The sequence below is a fragment of the Heteronotia binoei genome, chromosome 12 (assembly GCF_032191835.1).
Source record: "Heteronotia binoei isolate CCM8104 ecotype False Entrance Well chromosome 12, APGP_CSIRO_Hbin_v1, whole genome shotgun sequence".
NCBI classification, from domain to species: Eukaryota; Metazoa; Chordata; class Lepidosauria; order Squamata; family Gekkonidae; genus Heteronotia; species Heteronotia binoei.
In genome coordinates this window covers 55,448,885-55,465,351 of record NC_083234.1, presented here as the reverse complement: position 1 = coordinate 55,465,351, position 16,467 = coordinate 55,448,885, and the positions used below count along the sequence as shown (strand labels likewise).

The 16,467-nt window shown below is 44.9% G+C and overlaps 1 protein-coding gene across 1 annotated transcript in view; it reads left to right on the top strand.

Annotated features, from left to right (window-relative positions):
• MAMDC4 (MAM domain containing 4) overlaps positions 1-16,467 on the top strand; it is a 51,750-nt gene that overhangs the window by 8,833 nt on the left and 26,450 nt on the right. Inside the window, exons 6-13 of the mRNA XM_060251246.1 lie at positions 262-346; positions 1,282-1,398; positions 2,897-3,043; positions 10,568-10,668; positions 11,437-11,595; positions 13,596-13,686; positions 14,411-14,557; positions 16,086-16,181. Of these exons, the coding sequence (XP_060107229.1) occupies positions 262-346; positions 1,282-1,398; positions 2,897-3,043; positions 10,568-10,668; positions 11,437-11,595; positions 13,596-13,686; positions 14,411-14,557; positions 16,086-16,181 (943 nt within the window). The remainder of the gene's footprint in view (positions 1-261; positions 347-1,281; positions 1,399-2,896; positions 3,044-10,567; positions 10,669-11,436; positions 11,596-13,595; positions 13,687-14,410; positions 14,558-16,085; positions 16,182-16,467) is intronic.

Sequence of the window (16,467 nt, the reverse complement as noted above, 5' to 3'; positions counted from 1 at the left end):
TGACTGCTTGAGAGTGTACCAAAATGCCTTATATGGAGTTGCAGCATGAGTCCATCTGGCTCAGTGCTGTCATCTCTCCAGGGTCTTGGGCAAGAAAAATCTTTCCAGATGCTTGATATTCTTAAATTGGACATGCCAGGGATTGCAATGGGGATCTTCTATGTGCGCATGAAATCTGGGTATCAGGGCTGTGGGAGCACATCATGATATAGGTGAGCAACACTACTAGAGATGCACCCTGAGTTTCCTGTGTCTTTGCAGATCATCTTCTCTTCAACTCAAGCCTTCTCTGAGACAGTGGTGGTGGCACTGGATGATGTGGAGTTCAGAAATTGTGGCCCCCCACGTAAGGAAGAGCTTCCTCCAGTTTTCTTCCATGAATATGTTCAGTGGGAGAAAAGAGAGCCCAGGGTATATTTGGTTGAGTTTCTGTGCAAAACCTCTTGGGCACTTGAACATAAAAGCTGTGTGCTGAATTCCCCCCCTAGACTTTATAACAAGTATTGCAAAGCATGAGGCATTTCCATGCTCTTCTGTCCACCATGTTTGGCAGCTTCTGGTGGGTTATCACCATATATGTGAAAAAGTGGAATATAAGCATGTTGGGAGCTTGTAGATGGAGGACAGGGAGGGAACCAGCAATTTGTCATGGCAACTGCAGTGTAGTTCTAGCCTGGATAAACTTGAGGTGGCTAAAGAGCCACCTTGGGGTTGTTTTCCTCCATCCTCTCTTGGTCTCTCCAAGAGAGATGTATCCTTTCTCTGCACAATTGCTTGGTGCCTATGGCTTCCAAAGAGATGCTGTTATATACAACGAGAGAGGTTGCTGGTTACATTTAACTAGAAATATTTTGGGGGGTGGGGAGTGTGACTCCTTGATGGCACCTCTAATGGGTGCCCAACCAGCTTTTGTAGAAAATGTGCAATACTGCTGATGTAAACTGGATTGAACAGAGGGGCTTAAAAATTATAAACTGCCCTCTCTTACTCTGGAAATCACTACTGCAGACAGGAAATAGGGGTGAGTCAGGTGCCCCTAATTCTATGGGGGCTATCCTGATTTTTTTCAGCCTTGGTTTAATTCAGAGATAAGTAGCTGGTCAAAGACCTCAGAGATCCTAGCAGATGGACTGCTTTGAAAATCAGTCACATGCAAGAGGGCCCAGTTAAATGGGGTGATTTAATAGCAACAACCACAGTCTTCTCCTTGTGGACATGAGCCACAAAAAAACCTGTTTCAGGAAACCACTGCTGACCAGTCACTTCTTTGCTGCTCCTTAGATCCCCAGGTCTGTGACATGAATGAAATGGACTGCCAGCAAGGGGGATGCGTGAGTTCGGACCGTTGGTGTGATGCGACTGAAGACTGTAGAGATGGCATAGATGAACAAGAGTGTGGTGAGTGCTCAGGCCAAGTGCTTGGAAATAAGTTCTGCTGGGCTTACCTCATAACTGTTTGAAGTCAGGATGGGGTGGTGTCAGGGTACTGGGTGATGACAGGAGTGGACGTCTGCTGAGGCCCATAGACAAAGGCCTCTGGTATGTGATTTCACATTTCCTCATGGGAAGGACATCTGGGGAAGGCAGCAATATATGTGTACGTGGGGATGGCAGATAAAGTGCAGGATGCATCTGGGATGGTAGCTTAGGGTCGCCAGCTCTGGGTTGGGAAATATTTGGAGATTTTGGGGCAGGAGCTTGGGGAGGGACCTCAGCAGGATATAATGCCATACAGTCCACCATCCAAGGCAGCTATTTTCTCCAGGGGAACCGATCTTGGTTGTCTGGAGATCACTTGTAATAGTGGGAGATCTCCAGGTACCACCTGGAAGTTGGCAACCCTGTCATGGTTGGGGGTGGCACAGGAAAGTATCTTGGTTAAGCCTCAACAAACCTGGATTTAGCCTTGAACTGTGCATCATGGTTAGGCTTGCCAACTTCCAGGTGGTACAATAGGAGAATCACGGAAGAAAGGTGTGCCTAATAAACACATACTGTGAATAATTAACTAACAATAATAATGACTACCGTTTATACAAAGTAGATACTTATTTATAAAAAAACCTCAATGTATTTCAACAGTAATCTCCAAACAATAGAAAGAATTCCAAGCCGCAGTTCATTGGTGAAAGCAAACAGGCTCCTGCTGTACAACAGCATCCTCATTTAAAGTGACAAGTTCCAATAAAGTTGAAAAAAAGCAGGCGCTCCTCAAAAGTAAAACATCTCTTGCAATTTCAGAACACTTCTTCAGAAGACTGAACAATAGAATAAGGTGCTTGTGCCAAATTGTAAAGAAAACTTTTAAAGCAATAATGCAAAAATCTTTTCAAAGCTGATGGACTCCTTGATGCCATCTCTAATGGGAGCCCAGCCGGCTTTTGTAGAACCTGTTTCTGTTCCCTTCGTCGGAGAGGGGTCCGGCAATCCTCAATCAAAGCTTCATTACATATACACAGACCAAAAAAGTTTCTAAACATACATGTCTGCTACAGATAGCTAAAACTGATTTTAGAATTACTCACCATCCACATCAATGTATATCAGAATCTGTTCTGATGCTGCTGTTCGATCTTTTTGAAGATCGAACAGCATTAAAATGATATTTGGTGCTGCTTTTGTTATTAAAATGATATTTGGTGCTGCTTTTGTTGTCTTTAAATTATGTGTTGAATGAAGGAAAAAAAACACTATAGAAATTGCCTAGGAGAGAACCTAGTGGGAAGGTGGGGTATATGCATGACCTGAATAAATACAATTGCTCTCTGCTACCCTTAATTCGGCTTCTGCTAAGATTTAAGGGGATTCATTGCCCTTTGAAAGCTTACATTCCTCACTGTTTTTGAGATGGAAAAGCTCTCATTTCAAAGCACTGCCACCCTTTCTTCCCATACAGATCCTACCAGAATCTGTTCCTTTGAAGAGGGATGGTGTGACTGGGTGCCTGAGAATGGGAACCTTTCCTGGGCAAGGAACTCCAGCCGCAACATGGCCCCGTCTCTAGCTTTCCCCACGCGGGACCACAGCACCAACAGTCAAGAAGGTGGGTTTAGGAAATGCAGTGAGGTGTTTCTTGGCAGTTTTGCAATGGCTGCATCGCACCCAACAATCCACAGATGAAAATCAGGCCCTTCCATCCTTCACTGCTAAAGCCTCTAGTCTACCCGTCGTATTATTTTATTCTGACAGAGGCTACCCTACACTGTGTTAAAAGCCAAGAAAGTGTTTTGGCTTTGGGTTAATGGGCAGTAGGAAAAAAATCACTGTACAATCTATTATTATCAATTCAAAATATGCCTCAATAGCTGCAGTGTGCTAAAGAGCTGGTTATGCGCTGTATGGTGCATAGAGGACAGATGCACATTACATATCTTATCCCAGCTTTTTTCTGAGGCACTTGGGATGTTGTATGTGATTCTCCCTGCCACCATTTTATCCTTACAACAACTGAAGTAGGTTAGGCTGAGAGAAAGCAACTGGTCCAAAGTTCATGGCTGACTAGAATTAGAATCTGGGTCTCTTTAGTCCTGGACTGACATTCTACTTCTAGCCTGAGAACTATTTTATGACCATCATTTTATTTGATGAATGTTTCGGTTTTTGTGTCCTGGTTTGGTCTTGTGTTGTGCTTTTGTGGCTTCTTTCCATGTTGCAGTTATTGTGGGTTTAATTTCTACTAGAGAGCCTAAGAGAGAGCTAATCCAGGAAGGATGACAACACTTGTAAATGACACTATCATTTTAACAAGACAAAAATTAGGATGGTTATTTATTGAGGACAGGGACTTTGAAATGGGAATGGTTTGTGGAAAATAGGAGGTATTGGAGCTAGGTATTGGTTGCCAGGTCCCCCCCCCCCCCCGGCTACCAGCAGGGGATGGTGGGGTAGGGTTGTCAGATCCAAGTGGGAAAATTCCTGGAAATCTGAGGATGGAGCTTGGAGAAGACAGCGAATCAGGAGATGTTCTGAGCCCCTGCTGCTCAGCAATAGGTTCCAGGATTTCCCCACAGTAACTGATTTTGAACCATTGGAACAAGGCCTGCTTCCCCAACCTCCACGAAGCTTGAACAAAGTTTCTCAGGATCTTGTGGATAAGAAGCCTGGAGCTTCTTCTCCCCAATATAGGAAGAGGAAGGTGGTGGTGATTGGAGACTCTTTGCTCAGAGGGGTGGCACCCAAAGTGTGCCGACTGGACTTGTCATCCTAAGAGGTCTGCTGTCTGCCGGGAGCACGCATCCAGCATGTGACAGAAAGGATTGGAAGACTTATCAAGCCCACGGATTACTATCCTTTCTTGCTGATCCACGTGGGAACGAATGATACTGCCCATCATAGCTCTGAATGTATTAGAAAAGACTATGTGGCTCTGGGTCAGAAGGTGAAGGAGCTGGGCATGCAGATTGTGTTCTCATCAGTGTTTCCTGTTGAAGGCTGTGGCTTAGGACGAGAAAGAAGAATACTTCAAATAAATGACTGGCTATGTCGATGGTGTCTTCAGGAAAGATTCGGATTTCTGGATCATGGCTTACGCTTTCGAGATGGTGGTCTTCTATCGGGAGATGGTTTGTACCTTATGGCAGCAGGGAAAACGGTGTTTGGTAACAGCCTTGCTTACCTAATAAGGAGGGCTTTAAACTAAATTGTACGGGGGAGCAAGACAATAATTCAAAGCCTCGTATGATGCCAGAAACTGGGGATAAGAACATTAAAGATCTGCAGAGAGTGGCGCATATGCTAGTAATGTTAACTTGCAGGCTTGTATGGAAACCAAACCCTCGGCATGCATAAAACGTGGCACTAATGCACAGAGTATGGGAAACAAACAGGAGGAACTGGAAGTCCTAATAAAGGAAGGAGATTATGACATAATAGGCCTTACTGAAACATGGTGGGATGACACTCACAACTAGAATATTAGGATTCAGGGATACAACTTATTTAAAAGGGACAGGCAAATGAGAAAGGGTGGAGGCGTAGCAGTATATGTGAAGGAGGTATATACTTGTGAGGAAATATGTGAATCTGAGCATGGCAGCTCAGTTGAGAGTCTCTGTGTAAAAATAAAAGGAGTAAGAAACAACAGTGATGATATTGTGAGGGTCTGCTATAGACCACCAAGTCAGGCAGAGAACTTGGATGAGATACTTCTACAACGGATTGCAAAGTTCTCCAAGAGAACGGATACAGTAATCATGGGAGATTTCAATTACCCGGACATTTGTTGGAAGTCCAACTCTGCTAAAAATGAAAAGTCAAATAGATTTCTGACTTGTCTTGCTGACAACTTCCTTTTCCAGAAAGTGAAGAAGGAAACAAGGGGATCTGCTATCTTGGATTTGATTCTCACCAACAAGGAAGAATTGATTGAAGAAGTGGAAATAGTGGGCACCCTGGGCAGTAGTAACCATGTGATTTTGGAACTTACAGTCTTAGGGAAGGGAAGTCAGACTTACAGGTTGGACTTCAGAAAGGCAAACTTTGATAAACTTAGTACTATGCTGGTCAGTACCATGGTCAGAAATACTTAGGAGGAAGGGGGTTCAGGAGTGGTGAGAGTTTCTTAAAAGCGAAATACTGAAAGCGCAATCACAGATGATTCCTATGAGAAGAAAAAATGGGAAAAGCCTAAAGAAGCTGAAACCTATTGATCCACGTGGGAACGAATGATACTGCCCATCATAGCTCTGAATGTATTAGAAAAGACTATGTGGCTCTGGGTCAGAAGGTGAAGGAGCTGGGCATGCAGATTGTGGCTCCATAAACAGCTCTCTAAAGACTTGAGAAATAAAAAAGACTCCTTTAGGAATTGGAAGGAGGGCCTTATAACCAAGGATGAATATAAACAAATCACCAGTGCTTGTAGAGAAAAAGTCAGGAAAGCTAAAGCTCAGTATGAGCTTAGGCTGGCCAAAGATGCTAAAAACAACAAAAAAAGGGTTCTTATGTTCAGAGTAAGAAAAAGAGCAAGGACATGGTAGGCCCATTGTGAGGGCAAGAAAGTGAAATTGTAACAGGTAATGAAGAGAGGGCGGAACTGCTCAATTCCTACTTTTCCTCAGTCTTCTCTTCTGAGGGGAACGGTGCTCAACATGGCAAAAAAAGAACATATAAAGAGGGTATGAAGTTCCAACCTAGGATCAGCGTAGGGGTAGTACATAAACACCTAGTTTCTTTAAATTAAACTAAGTCCTCAGGGCCAGATGAATTGCATCCAAGGGTTCTAAAAGAGCTTGCGGATGTAATATTATTTTTGAAAATTCTTGGAGAACAGGAGCGGTACCGGAAGATTGGAGGTGGGCGAATGTTGTCCCCATCTTCAAGAAGGGGAAAAAAGAAGATCTGGATAACTACTGACCCGTCAGCTTAACGTCTATACCTGGAAAAGTTTTAGAACAAATCATCAAACAGTCGGTCCTGGAACATTTAGAAAGAATGGATGTGACGACTAAGAGTCAGCATGGTTTTCTCAAGAACAAGTCATGTCTTTTTTTGAGAAAGTGACTGCCTTGCTGGATCAGGGGAATGCTGTAGACATCGTTTATCTTGATTTCAGTAAGGCTTTTGATAAGGTTCCCCATACTGTCCTTGTTGACAAGTTGGTAAAATGTGGTTTGGATCCTGTTACCATTAGGTGGATCTGGTTGACAGATCGCACCCAGAGAGTGCTTGTGAATGGTTCCTCATCCTCTTGGAGTGCCTCAGGGATCTGCCTGGGACCTGTTTTGTTCAACATCTTTATCAATGATACAAAATCGGGAAGGTTTGCAAACACAGAAGAAGACAGAAACAGGATACAGGATGACCTTGACAGGCTGGAAAACTGGGCTAAAACCAATAAAATGAATTTTAATGAGAATAAATGTAAAGTTCTGCATTTAAGTAGGAAAAATCCAATGCATGGTTATAAAATGGGGGAGACTTGTCTTAGCAGCAGTATGTGCGAAAGGGATCTAGGGGTCTTAGTGGATCATACGCTGAACAAGTCAATAGTGTGATGCGGTGGCTAAAAAGGCAAATGCAATTTTGGGCTGTATCAACAGAAGTATAGTGTCCAGTTCACGTGATGTGATGGTATCGCTTTACTCTGCTCTGGTAAGACCTCATCTGGAGTATTGTGTTCAGTTTTGGGCACCACATTTTAAGAAGGATATAGACAAGCTGGAACGGGTCCAGAGGAGGGTGACGAAGATGGTGAGGGGTCTGGAGACCGAGTCCTATGAGAAAAGGCTGGGTTTGTTTAGCCTGGAGAGGAGGTGGCTGAAAGGTGATATGATCACCATCTTCAAGTACTACTTGAAGGGCTGTCATATAGAGGATGGTGTGGAATTGTTTTCTGTGGCCTTGGAAGGTAGGACCAGAACCAATTAAATGAAATCAAAAGAGTTTCCGGCTCAACATTAGGAATACTTCCTGACTGTTAGAGCAATTCCTCAATGGAACAGGCTTCCTTGGGAGGTGGTGGGCTCTCCTTCCTTGGAGGTTTTTAAACAGAGGCTAGATGGCCATCTGACAGCGAAGAAGATCCTGTGAGTTTCCTGCATTGTACAGGGGTTTGGACTAGATGACCCTAGAGGTCCCTTTCAACTCTTCTATGATTCTATGACCTCATTGTGGTGCAACGCTATAGAGTCCACCATCCAAAGCATCCATTTTCTCTAAGGAAACTGATCTCTGTAGTTTGTAGATGAGGTGTAATTTGGGGGGATCCCCAGGTTCCACCTGGAGGCTGGTAACCCTAAATTTGGAGCACATGCTCTTGTTCACTGGAGTTCAATCCCAAAATCTGTTTTCCAATACCAGGAATCTTCTCAGAGGCACATGGATTAATAATGGCTTTCTTCTGGACAGGAAACAGAATTATTTCCCTTCTTCAAAACCCTGACGGATCTCATTGTGGGTTCCTGGCAGATGGGGCCCAGTTCCTCTCATGAGAAATTAACTAGTGAGTGCCCCTTTAGACTGAAGGAGGGATCAATTTGCAAGGCACCTCCAGATATAAAACAAAGCCAAATCCCTTTCAAATAGAAAACTGGCACAGCAGGAAGGAAGGTGTTTCTTGGGTTGAGATCTGCCTCCCTGTCTTGCCATAGAGTTTTTACGCAAATGCTAGAGCATCCCCCACACAATTACATGACTTCTGCATGATGTCATCACGCCACGTGCACCGCCGGCAGCCAGGTAAGACCTGGCAATCCTATCTCCTTGTAGTGAAGCTCCCCTCCCCCAACATGTGCTTCACTCACCCGTTATCTGAAGCCTATTCTTACATCTGCCCTTTCATTTTGCTTTACGGGTAGATCTAACTTCAAAGATGTTTTTACCTTCATCTGTGTGATGGATCAGGCCTGCTTAGGGTTTCCAGGTCCAACTCAAGAAATATTTGGGAACTTTGGGGGTGGAACCAGGAGCAAGCATGATTGAACTTCAAAAAGAGTTCTGGTCATCACATTTAAAGGGACCAGGCTCCTTTTCAATGCCTTCCCTCCATTTTGGAGTTCATAGAATTGGGCCCCCTGGGCCAATCTTTTTGAAACTTGGGGGATATTTTGAGGAGATGCATGGAATGCTGTGCTGAAATTTTGGTGCCCATCTGGAGCCCTAGATACACACAGGTGAATTCTCCATTATACCCTATGGGAATCAATCTCCAAAGGGAATAATGGAGTGCCCAGCAGCAATTTCCCTCCCCCCTCCCACCATATACTTTCTAGTATAAGAGAGAATGCTGTGAAATGGTCACTAAAAGGCCAGAGCTGGAGAGATTCAGGTTCAAATCCCAGTCTAGCCACTGTGTATCTTTGGGCCAAACTCACCAAGCCTACCTTGTAGGATTGTTGTGGGGATAAAGTGAAGGTTGGGAGAATCATACACCATCCTGAGCTTCTTGGACGAAAGGTGGGATTTTTTTTTTAAAAAGTGATATTTCAGGTATTGGTTCAAAATAGGGTTGCCAAGTCCAATTCAAGAAATCTCTGGGGACTTTGGGGGTGGAGCCAGGAGACACTGAGGTGGAGCTAGGAGCAAGGGTGTGACAAGCATCACTGAACCCCAACGGGAGTTTTGGCCATCGCATTTCAAGGGACGGCACACCTTTTTAAATGTCTTCCTTCCCTCCACCCTCCCCTTCTCTGATTTCACCTCAGAGATGGAGCGAAGCGGGCGACGCCGCTGCGCAGCTGCCGCCTCTTCTCCGCTTCACCGTAACTGCTCCTTCGAGATGGGCTCAGGTTGAGCCCATCTCGGAGGAGCAGCTACGGTGAAGCGGAGAAGAGGCGGCAGCGCAGCGGCGTCGCCTGCTCTGCCTCTGAGGTGAAATCAGAGAAGGGGAGGGTGGAGGCAGGCCAGGAGCGTGACGAGCCGCGAGTCCGGGTCCTAGAATTTTACCTCAGAGGCAGAGCGGAGCAGGCGCTGCTGCTGCGCTGCTGCCGCCTCTTCTCCAGTTCACTTTAGCTGCTCCTCCAAGATGGGGCGGCTCGCCACGCTCCTTGGCGCCATTTCCCCCCTCCCCCCTGCTTCCATTTTTTGGGAGAGTGGGGGAAGAGGCTGTAAATCCTGGGGTCCCCCGCCAGGGCGGGAGGGTTGGGAAGCCTAGTTCAAAAATAGCCAGCAGGTCCCTCTTGGGGAACATGTTGGCAGAACAACAGCTGGTTTAGGTAGAGGTAGGAGTCCCCTACCTCAAACGCAGCAACTTGGTGACAGTGATCCACCCCATGGCACGGTCACCTCAAGATTGGATTACTGCAATGCTCTCTACATGGGGCTGCCCTTGGCTCAAACCCGGAAGCTTCAATTGGTGCAGATCGCAGCACCCAGGTTGTTAATGGGCCTTCCTGTATGGGAACACATTCAACCTGTGCTGAAAGCGCTGCACTGGTTGCCTATTGCATACCGGGTTCATTTCAAGGTGTTGGTTCTTATCTTTAAGGCCCTATATGGCCAGGGGCCTGCATACCTGAGGGACCGCCTTTCCCCATATGTTCCCTGGAGAGCACTTCAGTCTGGATCACAAAATCTACTTACAATTCCTGGCCCAAAGGAGACCAGGCTCATGTCAACTAGAGCCGAAGCCTTCTCTGTAGTGGCCCCAAGCTGGTGGATTGAGTTGCTGGAAGTGGTCAGGGCCCTGCAAGAGCTCATACAATTCCACAGGGCCTGTAAGATGGCACTCTTCCACCTATATGTGAACCACCACCAACAATCTGCGGTATAGCAGATGCAGAGAGGACAACTTAAGATCTGCTATATAGAGAATTATGAAATTGGAAAATGTAAGATCATGGCACCAAAACATTTTTTATGTATTTTATGTCTATTTTATTCTATGTTTTATGGTTTTAATGCTGTACTATTATGTTGAATCATGCACATGCATGTCTATGGGGAGGGTGGGATAAAAGTGGAATAAAATAAATAAGTAAATAAATAAGAAAGGAATGCAGTGGGAATTGGAGGAGAGAAAAGGTGGGTTTGGGTGGCTGTAGAAATGGGCAAAAGGATAAATGTGCCAGTCGGGTCAGGGCAGCCTGCCCAAGATGTCCCTTAACTGTTGCACCATGATCTGCTGCAGGTTACTTTGTCTTTGTCAGCAACAGCCCCCAGAACCCACAAGGAAGGATAGCGAGGCTGATCAGCCCAACTGTGGAAGTAAACAACAGTGATTCCTGCACCGTGAGTTCTTAGCTTGGGTTTGTAACTCTTTATTGCTTTCATTCACCATCTTGATTGGCCCTTTGGTTGGACGTTGAAGTGGTCTAGCCCGCTTTTTAGTCAGGTAATACTGCTGCAGCCACTGTGGTGTCTTGGTTTGACTTCTGCACTTTCAGAGAACCCTTCCCATGTTGACTTTTCAGCTGTACAATCTCTGCATTGCAAAAAGATTCTGATTTGTGCAACATAATAGGGTTGCCAACTCTAGATTGGGAAATTCCTGGGGATTTTGGAGGTGGAGCTAGGGAGAAGGGCCTCAGCAGGTATAGTGCCATAGAGTCCACCCACCAAAGCTGCCATTTTTTCTGGGGGAACTCATCTTTGCAGTCAGGAGGTCCATTGTACTTCATTGTACTTCTTCTCCAGAGCCCACCTGGAGATTGGCAGCCCTAATACTCAGTAGGGTAAAAATTGGAGGATGTACTGACCACATCTGTTGCACTTTATTGTTGCCCTGGAACAGAGAGCTCTCTGCTTGGCTGTGCATTGCAGGGAAGGTTTAGAAGAGGACAGCATGCTCTCCTGCCCCAAAGTTGCCTACCATTACTGATCTTCTCATTGGGAAGTTGGGGACTGCCATAATATTCCATGGAACCACAGGGATTCCCAGCACACATTTGAAAACGGTGTCCAACAGGTTGTTTGCACCCATTCCTGCAGGTGGTTCTTTTGTCTCCAAATACTGTTCCCTTCCTCTTTGTTCAGTATCATCATCCTTTTGCTTTGCAGCTGGTGCTGTACATCCACCTGTACAATTCAGATGCCAACAGCCTAAATATCTACTATCAAATAGGAGAATCAATGCAGCTCATCAAGAGTCGGTCTGGAGAAATGGGCAGCTATTGGTTCCGAGAGCAAGTGGTTTTCAGTGTGCCAGGAAAGTTCCAGGTAGGCAAGGAGAGGATTGGTCATGATGCATGGCCAGTTTGGTGTAGTGGTTAAGTGTGTGGACTCTTACCTGGGAGAACCGGATTTGATTCCCCACTCCTCCATTTACAGCTGCTGGAATGGCCTTGGGTTAGCCATAGCTTTTGTAGGAGTTGTCCTTCAAAGGGCAGCTGCTGTGAGAGCCCACCCACCTCACAGGGTGTCTGTTGTGGGGGGAGAAGATAAAGGAGATTGTAAGCCGCTTTGAGTCTCTGATTCAGAGAGAAGGGTGGGGGTATAAATCTGCAGTCTTCCTCTTCTTCAACCCAAGGCTTGTAGTTATCATCATCATTCTTCAACCCAAGGCCTGTAGTTATCATCATCATTCTTCAACCCAAGGCTTGTAGTTATCATCATCATTCTTAGAAAAATGCCAACACCATTCAGCATCCAAAGCTTTTAATCCCAGGGAGCCTTACAGAAGCCCTGCAAGGAATGGTAGTGAGTATTTACTAGATATTGGTACTGCACTATGAATTTAAGAAACGCTGAGATGGTTTCCAGCAGTCAAAATACAGAAATTATAACATTCACAATCAAACTTCATCCAGTGGCAATAAACTAGTTAAGCTGAAAAATCAGCAGCATTATCCATGCAAAATAAGGCAGCGAGATATAATAGTAGGTAATAAATGGTGGGTAAATGTATTAGCAGCTAGTTTTGAGGACAAAGCCTAAATTAAATGAAATTATGCTGTGCTGAAGCTGTAATAATATAATAAGTACATATGCTGTCAAAATATGCATTATTTGTCTTACTGAATATTGGAAGCATGAATATCAATTGATGCTCTGTTTAGTGAAATATGGATATGATTTTGAATATACCCTAGAGATATTTGTCTGTCTTACCTCACTGAAAATTGAAATCCAATCTATTTGCTGATGAGGATAAGCATTTTATTTTTTAAAGTGTTATTTGCATCCAATTGAAATCTTGTAAATTATTATATTATAAGGAGCCCCATGGTGCAGAGTGGTAAGCTGCAGTACTGCAGTCCAAGCTCTGCTCATAATTTGAGTTTGATCCTGGCAGAAGCTGGGTTCAGGTAGCTGGCTCAAGGTTGCCTCAGCCTTCCATTCTTCCGAGGTCAGTAAAATGGGGACACAGCATGCTGGGCATAAAGTGTAGATGACTAGGGAAGGCAATGGCAAACCACCCCATAAAAAAAAGGTCTGCTGAGAAAATGTGATACAACGTCACCCCAGGGTCAGAAACAACTGCTGCTTGCACAGGGGACTACCTTTACCTTTAAATTATTATAGGAAGAGAATGAATTTCAAAAGAAGGTGGATAGCATGTGCATACAGCCAGCAGCAGTTAATAACACACACAAAAAATGCCTGGGCAACTAAACCCTTTGTGTGATGCCTAAAAGCCATCTAGTTCAGGACTATGTGAAGGTTTATGGAGAAGGTGCTCCATAAGAGAGGCGCCACAGAAGGCCCTTCCCATCATGGCTCTACTTCCGACCTTCAGGGATTAGGGAGACAAAGTAGGGTCTCTGATGCAGATCATCTTGCTGCCATCCCTGTGTTGAACTCAGGCAACCAAACCTAAGAGTGAGCAGCTTGTTGAAGGCTACCAAAGGAGTTTGTGGCAGTGCTGAGATTATAGCCAAGGATCACAGCTCCTTCTCTTAGCTGCTGTGCTACATTAATGTAAAGCATAAATGTGGATGTCCTCATGAGCAGTGGTCCACATAGTCGCTTCTTGTCCACCACCCACAACCAGTTAGAGTCCACTCTTGCTTGCAGGATTCAGATAGTGATATCCATCCTGGATCCCTTGCTAGCATAAAGCCTGCCTGGAATGCTATCACCTGCTCTCTTTCAGCTCTTAAAACCACAGGAATTGAGCAAGGGAGGGAAAAGGGGACCAGCAGCCCAAGAGGTGGGTTCTGCAGAAATTGGCTGGGCTCTGTGGCCTGCGTTGATCAGGGTGTGTTTTGTTGTCTCAGATTGTCATTGAGGGGATGCTTGGAACAGAGCATGCTGGGAACATTGCGCTGGATGATCTGATCCTGTCTTCTGGTTGCATAAAGCAAGCACGTGAGTACTGTGTGTGTGGGAAGGAGAGTGGGGAAGAGCTGATAGGCAGAAATTTTATGGCAAGAGAGCTTGAAGATACACTGGGGAAGTTAAGCTGAAGTTCATTAGCCACAGCAGAAACCTAAGTCTGATATGTTTAAAGATTCTTTATTAATTTAATTCCCCTATGGGGGGAATCTAATGTCTCCTTAAGGGGGCTGAACCCTTGCAGGCCCCCTGTTGCTATTGTCCTATGTGGGGGTAGTTCTAGCGTATATTCTGCATTTCCACTGTAAACTGTATTTTAAACTAATCCATATGACCACCATGATGGTTCCTCTGTGTCATCTTTGTGAAACTTGCTGTCCAGGATCCACTGATGGTCACTAGTTTATGTGGCTGTCAAAAAGGATAAAAAAAAACTCATGGAAGAGAGATCCCTCAATAGCTCTTAAGACTACTAAAATGAACCTTCATGTTCTTATGAAGGTCTACCTCTGAATACCAGTTTCTGGGAGCAAGATCAGGGAAAGTTTTGGCCATGCTCTTATTTTAGGCTTTCTGATTGGCCACTTTAGAAAACTCCCAAGGACAAGATGAGCCTTTTGGTCTGATCCATCAGGAGTTCAGCTGGATTGCAAAGTACTCTCCAGAAATCCTTGGGCCAATGAACAGCCCTATCTCTAGTGTGGCCAGCAGGAAAGTTGATTCCTTTGAGTTGGGTGCATTCTTTTGTTCCATTTAGATGATGTTACTGTCAGCCCTGAGGTGGAAATGCACAGTCCCTGTCCCACGGACCAGTTTGTGTGTGGCAATAAGATATGCATTGATCGAGAACTGACCTGTGACTTTAAGGCAGACTGTAATGATGGTTCTGATGAAGAGCATTGTGGTAAGCATTTCCAAACATGCATGTCACGTGTCTGGGCAGAGAACGCTGGGTAAAGGCTAGAGCCAGGATCCCTGTGTACAACTAGGGTCCTGTTATTCCGTGGAGAAAAGCACATTTCATTGGTGAAAATTTCAGCTTCCCCAAAGTCTTGGATTTCATTTTTAAAAGAAATAAATTTCTAGTATTAATGACTGTGAAGATATCCTTGAATATAGTATGTACGGTGAAACCTCAGAATTCAGAGAAACAGCTGAATAAAGTTTCTCAGAGATCAAGGGTCTCTCCAAATTGGGATAAGTTATGTGACTGAGTATGGAACAAATATGTGTAATATCAAATATGTCTCTCCTTTGTATAGAAATGTAACTCCCACCCCCGCCCCAAACCTGGGAAGCCCTCATGAATAATCTGAGTGTTTTGGTTCATTCAGTAACTGAAGCATTTTCAACCATGTTATGGCTAAGGCACATTTTGGTTTCTGAATTAAAATTTGAAAGCATATTTCATTCATATTCCTTAAAATGGCTATTTCTTAAGTATAAAGTAGGAGTTGGCTATTCTCAAAGGAAGTATACTCCTTTGTATTTCCTGCATTGAATAATTGTTGAGCACACACTCTGACGTGGCTGAGAACAGTGACTCATGCAGAGATGCAACAGGCAGTCTCCTTTGTGCAGTGGCAGTTTTACCGCATATCCACATTGGGACTGATTTATTTATCCACTAAAATCTAGGGTAATTTAGGCATAATTGTAAATCTACAGGAGATGCTGATTGATCTTTGTTTCAGTGACTTATGCAGATATCAGTGGGCAGACTCACTTATGGATCAGTATTTTGTGTTCTCAGAGCCTTATATTTCTACTGTGACATGAACAGTACTCTCTTAGCATGTGGGAGTCACTGAGCTTTTGAATTATAGAATTCACACTGGAAGCAACCACAACATTCTCTAGTGAGCTTACAGTCCAAAAGCAGCTCTCCCCATCCACTCTGTATCCCACTGGCACTGGACAATCCTTGCAATCCAGAGCAGAGAATCAGGTAAAAAAGCAAAGGTATTCCCCCTTGCAAGCATCAGTCATTTCCGACTCTGGGGTGACGTCGCATCATGACGTTACCTGTGGATAAAATATTTCCAGGTTCTTTGAGGAAGAAGGCCAAACTGCAGCTATAAGAAACATTAAAAAATTGCTTCCCACCATGGCTGGTAGCCACTTTCAGAGGAATAATTTCTGTCTGGTCACTCAGTATGGTGTCCAGCAAGGTGAACTCCGGAGCCATCTAGCAGGGTTGAGAGGAACTCACATGAGCACACCACCACAATGCTGCAGCCATCCTCACTTAACAGCAACAGGAGGTAATTGGGAGTGTGTTTGTCTTGCTAGTTAAAGGGTCTTGGGATCTGAGGCTGAAGGAGTGGCATGCCTCAGGTCTCCCAGGGGGTTTGTGGCAGGGGCAGTATCTGAACCAGGGACTTCCAGGATCACAGCCTGTATGCTATGCTGAAATCTTTTTGTCTTGCTAGGAATGACAGGATTCTCCGAAGGCGCAGGAGGGTGGATGGATGTCAGTGTGGGGCACCTGGAGTGGGCTGTGCAAACAAACAGGACAGATTCTGTTGGTAAGAGCATGGCAGATGGGAAGGGAGAGCCTCTTGCAGTTCTCTTTGGCTACTTTGCAAGGGACTGTTCTAAGGCAACAAGTGGGTGGAAGGGAGAAGTTAATGGGAGTTCACAAGTGAGATGAGAGAAGGAGGATGGCACTGCACACTGTGTCAGGAAGGACCAGGGCTTTTTTGGGGCAGGAATGCACAGGAACTCAGCTCTGGCTGGCTTGGTGTCAGGGGGTGTGGCCTAATACGCAAGTGAGCTCCTGGTGAACTTTTTCTACAAAAAAGTCCCACGTGA